General features: G+C 42.5%; 1 protein-coding gene across 3 annotated transcripts in view; it reads right to left on the bottom strand.

The window, feature by feature from the left end:
- LOC141909081 (D-glucuronyl C5-epimerase B-like) overlaps positions 1–13,643 on the bottom strand; it is a 63,616-nt gene that overhangs the window by 17,989 nt on the left and 31,984 nt on the right. For all 3 annotated transcript variants that reach the window (XM_074799440.1, XM_074799442.1, XM_074799441.1), the window contains one exon: positions 7,426–7,557. In XM_074799440.1, coding sequence (XP_074655541.1) covers positions 7,426–7,557 — 132 coding nt within the window. The remainder of the gene's footprint in view (positions 1–7,425; positions 7,558–13,643) is intronic.

Genomic DNA, 13,643 nt, shown 5'->3' with positions numbered 1-13,643 from the left:
ATACCACAATAATACGAAATGAATATATAGATGATATAATATAAATCATATATTATTAAGGATCAATAAAGTTATTTTAGATTTGAATATATTGATAATTGAATTGAATTGACTGGCAACTAGTCTAGCCCCGATATATTGATAACAGTGCACATCATCTCAAAAAATAATCACGAAAATTTACCAACCAAAAATAAGAGATTTCACAATTGTTACTGATATTTTTAAACTCCAATTTTGATGATGTAGTGGCGCATATCGAATCTCACAGAACCCCTAAAATAACGCGAACTAGCTATCAATTTATATAAGCATTGTTGTAACTGTTTTTACAGCGCCAAAATTAATTTTAATCTTATTGTCATTGATGATGAACGAGAGGATTTATATTACGCGATCATTATATTAGCTATATACGAAAAAAAAAAACGCGAAAAAAAGTTCATTTTCAATTTCGTAACTAGCTGACTAATTCATTTCAAAAACGCATTAAGGCCATTACGATCGCGTAAGAGGGCGAACGTAATTGTTTCTAATCTCGTCGTCGGGGAACAAGGCACGACTGAATAACAGCTTAATGTCATATCTACAATACAACGACTCTCAATCATAATGAATTATTGAATATACGACGAGAGACTGGTACGTGAATACTGTTCACGGTTTATACATGAAATAAACAGTTATTCCAGCAAACGCGTGCACGAGAGAGACAGACGGGCGAAAACTTGTATGAGGACGTCTCGTGACGGTGGAAATGAATTTCATCAATCTAAAACCCCGTGGAATATGACTGGTCATGTTGTTGAACCGTGCAATTAGAGGCGCACAGGTTGTCCCACGACCTTGACACGAATTGTCGACGTGTTTTCTGTTGTGATGAAACAACCATTTTGCCGTGTGCGCGTGTTTGGCCTTCGAGCAATCGCAATTGTAAAGTATAACTCAGCACAGGCAAATCCAGCCTCAGTTCCTGCTTACAACTCAACTGGTATTGCCTGAAAATATAGAAATTTTACCGCAACCATGGTCATTAACAGGATGTGAAATTAAATTTTATATATATCCGAAATAAGGGGGGATCCGTTGTTTTAAGAGATTTTTTTCATCGCCGTTCAAGCCGGCGGAACGTTAGACCGGATCCGAGGCATCGGGGATGGAAAATTCAGCGCGTCACTTCGTTCAACGAGCGATACAAAAAACAACCCGAGCTATTCATTGAAAACGATGAGGAACACGCTGTGATTTTCAATAACGACCGGCATCGATTAAACAACCGTTTTCCCCGCCGTTTCCAATCGGGGCCCATTTAGACGGAACATGGGTTGCATGCGCGAGATAATGGAATCTCGCGATCGAGGCCCGAGTATGAATCGAACGTATCCCGCACCATTAAGCGCGGTCTAGATATCTATTAAACCGTATTGCCGGGGATCGAATTTAGAAGCGTTTGCGAACGAATTAGTATAAATGTCACGGGATCCGATGTAGTAGACTCGGCTAATGCAACGAACGATTGTCTCTCTACGGTTTTAACTTTTAAACGTCGCAATCGACGCTAATAGCCGTTTCGTGTTTTCGGCGCATCGAGTCAAGCCGAGTACATTCCAGCGCGCACGCAGACCTCGTATCACCTCGACACCCTTGAGGGATGATTCCCATTTTCAATTCGATTGAGAACATTAACTAATGAATCGACTTGAAAGTAGCAAAACTGCGTTCGACGTCGGCAGTTTCGAATATGAAATACGCGAACTTTTGTGCGACTTAGGTCAGGCAGTTTTGCTAAACTGCGATGAAAAGCGTGATTGGCCCGACCAAAAACGTCTGACTAGGCCTGAGCCAAATTTCAGCAAGAGTCAAATTATTGTGTATGAATAGCAACTTTTTCCAGATGTGACTTAGTATCGAGTGAGTGGTTTACGCGCTCTCTAATTAGACACGGGCCAAATTTGACACGGGCCTGATTCGTACCAATTTGTTTCCGTGTGATCGCGGCTAAACAAGAAGCCCCATTTGAAGTGGAAGGAGAGATGAAGCCGGACGAGGAGACAGATATTGGCAGCCGGAGCAGATAAACAGGGAACGAGCAAGTATACACGGTCGATAAATCCATCGAGACAGAATTATGAATGGAACCATAAACACAAAACAAACATATTTGGGATATAATTTGCAAAACCTAGCAGCGACCTCGCTTGACAATATATCATCAGTTATGAGATAGCCAGTAATAAACCATTAACACGACTTATACATCATCAAAAATACATTTTTGACATTCATTGTCGACATGAAACATACACACAGTCAGGTATATATACATTTAATGGACCTCTCCGCATCGGAAATGAATTGGCAACGTTTCCCCAGAAGCTTCCTGTCAATGTCATCGCGGAGATCTTCTGGGAATTACGATATCCAAACCTAGCTCACGATAACGATGCCACGTAATCGTTATAATACGGATAAAAACATAGCGCGCATGACAAACGTACAGAAAACAACCACAGAGTTCTTAGAGTCTATAATATAAACGCTAACCGTAATTATTCAGACTAATTAAAAGTCGCGGTGAGATCGGCCTCATGTGGGCTGCGTAGCACTTCATTATCAATTACAACTAAGTGAGACATGTGGTGACAAGTAAAGTTCTTTTTTTTCCCTAGCGAAAAGATGGATGGTGACAGTCCGCTAATCTTCAATCCGAAGTTTACTTAGGTCAAGGCTACATTCTACGAGATTCGTGTTAACATCCGTCATCTTTCATGTCGGTTAAAGGGCAAAGTTAAGGACGTTACTCATTACGCTGATTGGTCGTCGTTTTTACGCCGAACTCGAGTGAGGCCTCGATGACGAAATTAATAAATCCCATTCAGTCGAGTCTCACGTCTTGCCGTATATTCGCGGCGGTGACCGAAACCAATGAATACTGATGACTTACTCGCGGTAATGAGAACGACACAAAACAGTGAATAGAGAGAATGCTCGGCCGCGCGATCGAAGACATCTGTCCGCGGTCGTCCGTCCGACCCGAGTATCTACAAACAGGCGGCGCAAATCAAATGACGCTAATTTGCGCCGTCGCCGCAAACTAGCCGTCGTTCTAACATGATTTGAATAATAAGATCTATAAACTGGTAAGTCGAGAGGGCTCTACTGACCGTTCGCGCGGTTTTTCCGTTTTCGCCACGACAAATCGGATGAGACTAATTTACGCGATCTCGACGGTGGACTACACGTGATAGGGACCGACGCGGACCACTTAGATGATTCGCCCGACGACGAGCCAGGCGCTTAATAAAAACGCGAATACGACATATCTTTCATCTCGACGGGTGAATTCGGAGGGATCACTCGTACTGCAGATTTTCAATTACGGCGAGGAATCTTCCACCGGTGTCAGTCAAACCCCTAATCTTGATTTGCCACGGCGAAATCACAATTCACCTATTTTTTGCAATCTCTCTCGCTCCATCCCAGTCTCTCGCTCTCCTCTCCCTGCTCTCTCTTCTCTCCTCCCTCTCCCTGCTCTCTCTTCTCTCCTCCCTCTCCCTGCTCTCTGTTCTCTCTCCTCACTCTCCCTGCTCTTTCTTCTCTCCTCCCTCTCCCTGCTCTCTCTTCTCTCCTCCCTCTCCCTGCTCTCTGTTCTCTCTCCTCACTCTCCCTGCTCTCTCTTCTCTCCTCCCTCTCCCTGCTCTCTCTTCTCTCCTCCCTCTCCCTGCTCTCTCTTCTCTCTCCTCACTCTCCCTGCTCTTTCTTCTCTCCTCCCTCTCCCTGCTCTCTGTTCTCTCTCCTCACTCTCCCTGCTCTCTCTTCTCTCCTCCCTCTCCCTGCTCTCTCTTCTCTCCTCCCTCTCCCTGCTCTCTCTTCTCTCTCCTCACTCTCCCTGCTCTTTCTTCTCTCCTCCCTCTCCCTGCTCTCTCTTCTCTCCTCCCTCTCCCTGCTCTCTCTTCTCTCTCCTCCCTCTCCCTGCTCTCTCTTCTCTCTCCTCCCTCTCCCTGCTCTCCTCCCTCTCCCTGCTCTCTCTTCTCTCCTCCCTTTCCCTGCTCTCTCTTCTCTCCTCCCTCTCCCTGCTCTCTCTTCTCTCCTCCCTCTCCCTGCTCTCTTCTCTCCTCCCTCTCCCTGCTCTCTCTTCTCTCCTCCCTCTCCCTCTCCCTGCTCTCTGCTCTCTGCTCTCTTCTCTCCTCCCTCTCCCTGCTCTCTGCTCTCTGCTCTCTCCTCTCTCTCGTCTGGCTCCTCGAAACGAAATTGCTTTTCTAAACAAATCTAACCAGTAAATATTTGATGCGTTATCCGCCGGTGAAATTAATCTGTTTCTGATATACCAAACGACGCCAACGACGAATAAGATAGCGAACGATTTTAAAGTTAATCCGACATTCATCTTTCTCGATCTCTCATCGAAACCGCCGCGTAAATCAATCACCTTTGTTCGAAAGATTTTTGCTCCCCGCGGCGAAATTAATTTCGCAATGTTTAACATCGGCCGATCTCAACTCAGATAGGGTCGTCGTTAGTTCGGAGTTTGTCGATTTCCACAATGTGCACATGCGAATACGCTGGCTTGGAAGGAAGTTATACACCACACTAACACTGCATTATTTAGAACAGACTAAATTTGGCCCGTTACAATTAATTTCGGCCCAATCGTTTGCACTGGCTAAAAGTCCGCTCCAAATTTGTCCACTTCATTTTAGACCGTTCCAATTTGGACCGACTTGTGGTGTGTTTCTCGAAATTTAGGACCAGAGTTTTACTACTTATAGCCTAACCTTATGATAACGCTCAACGTACCCTCTACCCTCTGGACCTACTGACCCTAACCCTCTACCCTAACTCTACGCTGTCCCTTTAAACCCTAAACCCTGCCTGCTAGACCCTAATCCCTAATTTCCTCCAATTGAAAAGACAGCCATTTTGTTTTCTAATGCATCGACAAACTGATTTTAGAACTAATGATAAGCCTTGGGTAGCGTCATTAGTCAAGTTTTCATCCACAGCTGCCGCGGTTTTAAAATGAAATTCATAACAACTCAATGGCTTCTACCATTCAATCCGTGCCACGGGGAACAATCAGCCAGCGTTCGTGATTATTAAGTAAGTGTCTATCAGCAGACGACGAGTAGCTTCCACTGCTGATGATGATAAGTAACCGAGAGGTTAAACTGGTCAATTGACCGATATCATTCTAATTGAACTAATCATTCGTATTGCCGTAAACCATCGATATATAGCCTCCTTCTTCTCCTCCTCGACAGTTCTTAATTCACGATTCCGACGATCAATTCAGTCGTTCGTCTAAAACTAATCTCGATTGAAATCAGTTGTAGATGAGTTTCGGTGCATTAATGATGTAAACCGCACTCAATGGTTCGATGTAGTATTGGTCATTATTTCAATTCCAACCGGTTTCTTGCCCACTTCATCTTATCACGTACATCTTAACCAGAAATCTGAATCTCTTTGTACCAGTTTATTGCCCCCTATCTATTTTTTTTGGTTTTAATCTTGAGATGGGGATTGTCCTCACTTAATTCACTGGTCCATTACTTATTTTACCGGTAGATTTTGGTCCGATTTGTTTTGATTTGGTGTCACGCCTTTAGAACCGACCATACCTGCCAGGCGAAGAGGGGGTTCGATTTTGAAATCAGAAATCGAAGTACAGATTACGTTGCGTGATCATCAATCGAATTTACAGAATTTTTTGTTTAAATCAAAGTGCATAATTGGAAATTTTCATTCCGGTTCATTCAAACATTCTTCCAAACAGCCTGAACCGACAAAACACTGATTGGGGTTAATCTCGTGTGCGTCTTAACCAGAAATCAGAATCTCTATGTACCAACACAGAAATACAGCCTGTATTTATCAGTAATCTTAATACGGTGCATGTAAAGTCGTCTAGTACTTCTGCTGCAGACAACTGTTTCATTCCCAGAGACTCGAATATGTCTTCTTCTTCTGTGTCTCAGTCTGTACGATTGATTTCTTTTTCAATAATAACAGCCGCCGTTGCTGTCGTACAACGACGGACGACGCGCAGCGTGTTTTTCTGGTCGGTCAGCTCGAAATTCCGCGTCGATGTCGTCACCTTCGCGTTCTCGGCGTAGTCGTCGTTTCATGCAGAGAGTGGCGTTCGCGATTGAAATATCGGACGCATCAACAACAAAAAATATTACGATAATGCTTTCGACGACAGTGAGGAAAAACTTCAATAAATGGATGTACAGTGATGAGAAGCACGTGATCAATGACAAACCGTATTTGACGCAGTTATTTCGTTTAACTCAATTATTCTCGGTAATAAGTTTTTCACGTTGATTATCTCGACGAGATAAGATACGTTTTGACGGTTTCTCCGCGATCATCGACGGCGCGGAACTTCCCGACGATAATTTCATCGCAATCCACGTTTCAGACCTCTGCGTAGTGGAATTCAACTCGTTTCATCCCGACGGGCCCCGGCGCCGTCGTTACGAGTAGCTGGAATGTGTCATTGCGGTAATCCTCTAGCGGCCGAGGTCTTCGTTCATTTCGCTGGTCAGGAATTGCGGAGCCGACAAGACTGTAACCGTAATCCCCCAGGTGACCGATACCGACCTAAACGGCTTACAGCATCGGTATCAACTTGTCAGACAGACGTCGCTGGACGTGTGCTTAACTCAGACCATGATCGATCAATAAAAAATTTGACTCAATCTGGGAAAAATACCCATACGTTATAACATACTTCCACCTGATGTTAGGTAACTGCAAGGTTATTCATTAAGCCTAACACACGCACGATGCAGGGAAAAATGAAAACAAGAGACAAATCATGCTCCCGAGCATTACCCTGTGTCATCGGGAAACAATGTTTCCAAGATCTAACATGTTTGGTTCTGTGTTTCCATGTTTCCCTACGTCGCGTGGATTGGTTGGGCTTTAAGATCAGGCTACTGATCAAGATTGAAAGAAAATTTGGACAAGCGCATGGTCCGTAGTGCTCACAAGAAACCAGACACATGGACGCACGTAAGACCATTACTAAGACCCAGGGGCCGGTTGCATAGTCATGGCTTAGACTTAAGACCAGTCTAAGACCAACTTAGTTCTATAGCCAATCCAACAACTCAAGACCAGTCTTAAGATTTAAGACCACTTTTGGACTTAAGTCACGACTGTGCAACTGGGGCCAGGGGCCAGTTCCATTGTCTTAAGACTTAAGACCAAAAGTGGTCTTAAACCTTAAGACTGGTCTTAAGTTGTGAGATTGGCTATAGAATTAAGTTTGTCTTAGACCGGTCTTAAGTCTAAACCCTGTCTATGGAACCGGCCCAGCATACGGCCTGAATGGCCTTCAGCCAAGGGGGCTAAGAAGGGTAAGGAAAAAAGAAGAAATCTCATTCAAGAATTTCATTCTCAAATTTTTGCACTCACCTGTAAAAATTATTGTCCTGTTTGCTGATGTCACCTCCGCACCGTGTCCAGATCGAGAAGGTCATGAATACACCGACAGCAATAACAGCTAGGAGTAGCAGTCGTGGGTTCAGACGCATACTGGTTAACCAGCTGAAAATACATCGAATCATTCAAACGTTTAATACATCAAATCATTCAAACGTTTACACGTAGATGTTTATACACGTAGATATGAGATTTATGATAGATTATAGATCACCAGGATGGCCACGTTTATTTGACTTGGTTTCCCCCCCCCCCCCGACTATTCCCTGACATGCACATCATTTTCCCTGCAATTTCCCTGACTTTTTCCTAATTTCCAAGTAAGTGGCCACCTGATGATGGCTGGTTATAGTTAGTCAACAGCCGAAACGTGGTTTCATTTCAACGAATTTTATCAGATGAAAAATTTTATCGCAGGATTATTTCGTTTATCATAATCGACTTTTTTTTATCATCTCGGTTTTAAAACACTGAATTCCCTGATTATTGTCATCATGGGTAATGTACAGGGTATATACGGGTAGGTGGCCGGCCGGGTCAGTAGAAATGAGAAACAAGGCATCAATATTTCTATCCTGAATTGGCAAAATAGAAAGATCAGATCAGATGTGGGTCGATCTTTCGAAATCTACGTGAATTTAGATTTTTGCACGATTGATATTATCGATGTTAGCGGGATAATGCAGATAGAATAGATCATTACGTATCAAAACTATATTTATCCACTGCGCTGATTATTCTACCGGAGTAACACTCAGATGCCTTTAGACGCTATTTCAATCAAGGGAAACTTGCGTAATCAGGCACAGATAGACCGCTGGGAGAGCCATAATTCATATCAATGCAACAGCAGCGAGGCGCTAGAACCTAGGCACACACACATACACGGGAAGCAGGGGGCTTTAGGGTTCAACGAGTCCATCATCGATTCAGTACATTACGACAGAGTTTCAATTCCAGTAGTCGATATACGAAACACTCCTCCGGAAGAAGAAGATTTAACCGACTTTAGAAAAAAGGAAAAAAAAGGCTTATCTCCGCGAAATGAAAATAAATTGCCCATGGGCAAAGTGTGGTTTACCTTGAAAGCTAGAGGTTGTTTGGGGTAAGGGCATTGCTTGAAAAATCTTTTTAATTCGTGACTTCAAAGTTCTACAAGTTTAAATATCTTTCTTAAAGGATTATTTTGTAGTCAAAAGACCAAAGATATACATTTGTTTACGGTCCCCACCAAAAATTTCATAGGGTACAGGTAGGCGCGGCATGGAAACTATTTTATATTTTCAAAGAAATAATTTTCATAATATGAAAAAATATTCAAATAAAATTCATATGATGTCACATATCAGAGGGTGGCTGAATGTATGGCCGCGGAAGCTAAAATACCGGTGCAGTAAGAAATTGGCGTATTAGATCGTCTTAAATCCTGGAATTCACCACTTCAATATTCAGACCTCGACCTATACCTATAGTTTGCTGCTTAATATTTTCAGGTCACAAGAAATAACAATTTATTACAAATTCTATCAAACAGAAAACACAGCGCTCATCTTCTGCTGATTAAATGTCAAATGCGCCAGCAAGCAGCGTTACAGTATCACTATAGTAGTGTATACTGTACGCGCGTGTGTTTGTGTGCGCAACAGTCTAATCTTATGATTTCCGCGCGCACGTGGAGGCCTTGTGTAAGTGAATGTTCGCTACACTTCAATGTCAATCAAATCAATCACCGGGTATTAAAATGAAACAATACCTATGGCGAATAATAATTACATTATCACCAGCAATGAGCATTTGAAATTCGCACATATACGGCACCTAGTCCAATGAAACGTTTGCCATTCCATGGCTTTCCCATAATTATTTTAGTAGCGCCGGAATTCCCCGTAAATCCCAAAAACAGCCAATCACATTTTCTCGTAGAGACAACGCCTCCCAATCGAGGTCATTGCAATTTTATACGTGAGAGCTAAGAATTTTCCCGCCAAAAACAGTTTTTCGTAGAATTTTAACTCAGTTGACCATGTCATCGACGGAGGTTCGCCATGTCTTCAATCGCATCGATTATACGTCGTTTAAGCCGAGAACCAATGAAACAAATGCTCACATAAAAAAACGTACCGCGATTTTACATGAATTGGCTCAATGCCAACATCATATCGCTGACAAAGGTAAACCAAAAAGTCGAACGACCACGGAATCGACTAGAATATTCAACACTGTGAGCTTCATTTTCAAAATCGAATAACTGGTAATGAAAGCTCATCTCTTTCCGAGATGAAATATTCAATCAATTCTCGGAAGTAAAAAATAATGTCATCGTCTACCTAGCCCCATTATCATCATCATCATCATTGTCGTCGTCGTCGTTCTTTTCCGAAAGTTTCAAAATAGACGGAAATAATGGAATAACGACGTAAACCACGACGATCGGTTATTACGTTACGAAGGAGAATAGCGCGTTTTAAAATTGAAAATCCCCGCGGGGGTCTTTCGTAAAAAATTCACGCGCGGGTTGCAACGAGATTCTTTTAACGAACCCGATCTAAAGACGGGCGTTTCGTAACGTTTCAACGCGCGAGATGAAATAGAATGCATAAATGATAGCTTCGGACTGATATTGGAAACGGTATAAAAGTAGAAACATACGCGAGCCAGATTATATAAACCAGTATATAACTGCAGGTATAGACGCCGTGTAGGCAGGTGGTGTCTTTTTAACTATAAGAACGAATGCAGAAACGATATTGTTTCGAGCACATTTACATTGAAAAAATAAATACGCACATGAAAACCATAAATTATAAACACGGTTTATACGCGAAAGAAGCCTCTCTGTTATAGAAACGGCAAGTTCATAACTAAAGCCGCTATCACATGGGCCAATTAGACACGGGTCGACTGTTTAAACTGGCCTGGGCAAAACTTGGCACAATCAAAAAGGTAAGACCAGGCCGGATTGAGCATGGGTCAAATTATTCCTTGAGTTTTCAGAAGTGACTCACTTCGCATTGTTTTAGTATCCAGTGAGTGGTTTATGTGTGAACGTGCACACTAGTTAGGCACGGGGCAAGTTTGACTGGGATTGGACCGGATCCGAGTCAGTTTCACCGGGGCCAAATCGTCTCCGATACCGGAGTAGAAAACATATGCACGCATCCATTTCGAGAGATGATATTCTTCAATACCCACGACTAATCAACCGAGCACTGAAACACGGGCTGGTTTCAACGCGGCTCAATCGATCGTTATATCGCGACTGATGATGACGTTTTCACCGCCATCGCCGATGGTATAAGTGTCGGATTGGAAGTTTTTGATGGTCGCGGAATGCGTCGTTTAAGTGGTTTTCGGTAACAAACCGACGACGGACGACGAGTATCTCGCACGAAAGAGAGGGAGAGAGGGAGGGGGAGAGAGAGCGAATTGTGAAATAACCCGCGGCGCGTTGAAGCATATAGACAGTAGATTATAATCCGTCCGTACGACGACTAATTCCCGAATTCTGATATCAATTTTCATCGCGTTCGGAAAGTTATTAGCCCGACGACGGAAGTTTGTCTTATAAGAGGCGAATGATGACAATGAAACTGAAATCGATGATGTTGGCAGGCGGCGTGTAATCGAGCCTACGGCGACTGCTGCTTTCAAAGAATTTATTAAGCTCGGCGACGGCCATTAGAGCCATCGATCTTAAAAAGAGTTTTTGATTGGCGATGTTCCGCGGGATTTTGCGAGACGCTATGTCGTAAACTGCCGTTTCAAACTGCAATCAGTCTGTCGATCGAACCGACACTTCACAATCCATAGAACTGTAAGTGAATGGGAAGGTCGACTCCACAAAAAAATCTGCTAGGCATTGCTAGTAATCTTTGCGTTTTGATCAGCGCCCTCGCTGTTAGATTTTCTAGAATGGTTTTTCATGATTTGTCTATGTCTTAAAACTTTACCATATCTTTAAAAACGCTGTCCTGATGCTCGCTGAGGAGAATCTATTGTTTATCGCAACCGATGAGGGGCTGTAGAATTTCATAGCGACAGGGACAGCAATAGTTGTTTCAATAGCATCAAAAAACAACCATCAGGGACAGTGAGGCAGCTCAACTGTCCTTGAGAATCAGGGACAGTTGGCAGCTCTGATTCTATATTCTTCACTCGACAAGGAAGACTCGCTTCTAATGAGAAAATTGTCATTTGAAGGACTATATACGCAGTATTTGCAAGCCATAAAATTCAGCGAGCAAATCTTTATTGGCTTCGCGAACGTTTGGCAAAGCAGCCTTACCACTGACACGAGGTGACGGAGAGCAAATTTATCAGAGATGACTCATTAAGCATCGGTATTGCATTATCACATGTCACCTTCAGGGCCACACATACGGCGTGATGTACTAATGAATTTTACCTACAATATCAATATCAATGGAAATTGATAAAAGGGTAACATGTAAGTTACACACGGAAGAATGCGCATCATTTTAGACATCATCACATGTTATCGGCATAGATAATACCTTCTTCGACTTTTCCACCAGGGACTTGAGGGGAAGGGGCAAGGGGTGCGCAGCCCTCCTAAAAATGTCAAGTTGCTCCTGAAATTTCATGGTAAAATGTAACTGCACTCTCACTTATTGATGTTAACTCATTCAGCTTTTATATCGTTCATTTCATTGTTATCATTAAGCGAAAAATAAATTATAGGCTTATATAAAATGAAAAATAAAAGTTGATACCTAAAAAAAGTTTAGATTCAAAAGCTTCTTCTCTGTATTTCCAAAAGAATGTGTTATTTTTTTCCAAAGAGCTTTCTTCAGGGTGCCCTTGTAATTATAGGATATACCCTTCCTGAATAGGACCCTAGATCCATCCCAGTTCCATCACTATGTTTCTCATTGGTTTTTTTTCGAAAATTTTACAGCGTGTAAATACATGGATTCCATCGGGCTTCGATGACACGATAACCGCACGCGAAACACCATCAGCCGATATAAGACTTCAAACATGGCGCGCCCGCACGCGAACAACTCTTTTCATTTCTCTTTTAATCGATAAAAACATTTCGCGCAACTCGTCAAAGTTGACGTGGTTCTCCTCGAGGCCACCGAAATCCGTTTAGAACAACGAGTAGAGTTGCCCGTAGTAACGCGAAGATTTCGAATTTCAAAAAGACCCTACATATTGCTCTACTCGCGACTAATGAAAATTATCGACAAAGAGGATCACTAAAGTGTTTATATATACATACACTATTACCTATACTCTATACTAGAAGGGTCCTTCAGAGTTCTTCAATAACAAACAACCTTGATGAAGATTTATATGCTTAAGCCTCGTAAAGTTTGCGATATATCAACAAGAGGTCCATGGACCTTGAGACTATCGGTAACAATGTTTTTTTTTTTGTCGCGCAGACAGTCGCTAGGAAGAAATACTTCAGATTTTTCCTTTAGTCCCAATATTTCTGAATAAAACTTGATTTGTATTGAATTGACGATGAATTTTATTTTTCGCCGAATGAAATTTAATTGAATTGGAATTTGTCAGAACAGAGCCAATAACTTGATCAATGGATAGATTCTTTAAGTTCTGACAATCTTCTTCAGTCCATTTTATGATATCTTTTGGGTAACATTAATGTCCATACTGTAGGGGAAATTTTTGTTTTTATTAAGGTTATCCAAATGCATGGCTAATTTGCATAATACAGAATACCACACATAATGATGTCATCGCCAAAACCCAAAATCCTTGTATTTCAGAACTAAAACTCAGGAAATGGACTCCGAATACATTTCCAAAATGGTCTATCGTGCACTTCGGTGCGAGAAAGATATCCAATTCGAGAGAACAGAGAAAATAACTCCGGGCGCCGGTTTGTTTCGGTATACAAATTACATCCGGCGTAGGCCTGTGTGGTGTCTGCGCCCGATCATATAAACTAGCCTCATTGGCCTTTTAAATGGTGTAACACCGGTTTATGGAGTCGATCCTTTATCGTCGCTATACGCGCAGTTTTATGACGTCGTTTACGATCAACGCCAGTCGTAAATTGCGCCCCGCTCCGCGTCTTTGACTGCCGGCGACGACACCAACTGGATAGATATCGGCGTTAATCTCGACCTCGCTGGTCAGCGCCGCGCCAACTCGCATTTCATTAGTCTCCATAAACGCTTACACGATGAAGATGAAGA

This window comes from Tubulanus polymorphus, chromosome 7, assembly GCF_964204645.1.
Source record: "Tubulanus polymorphus chromosome 7, tnTubPoly1.2, whole genome shotgun sequence".
Lineage (NCBI taxonomy): Eukaryota > Metazoa > Nemertea > Palaeonemertea > Tubulaniformes > Tubulanidae > Tubulanus > Tubulanus polymorphus.
This window is presented reverse-complemented; position numbering and strand designations above follow the sequence as displayed.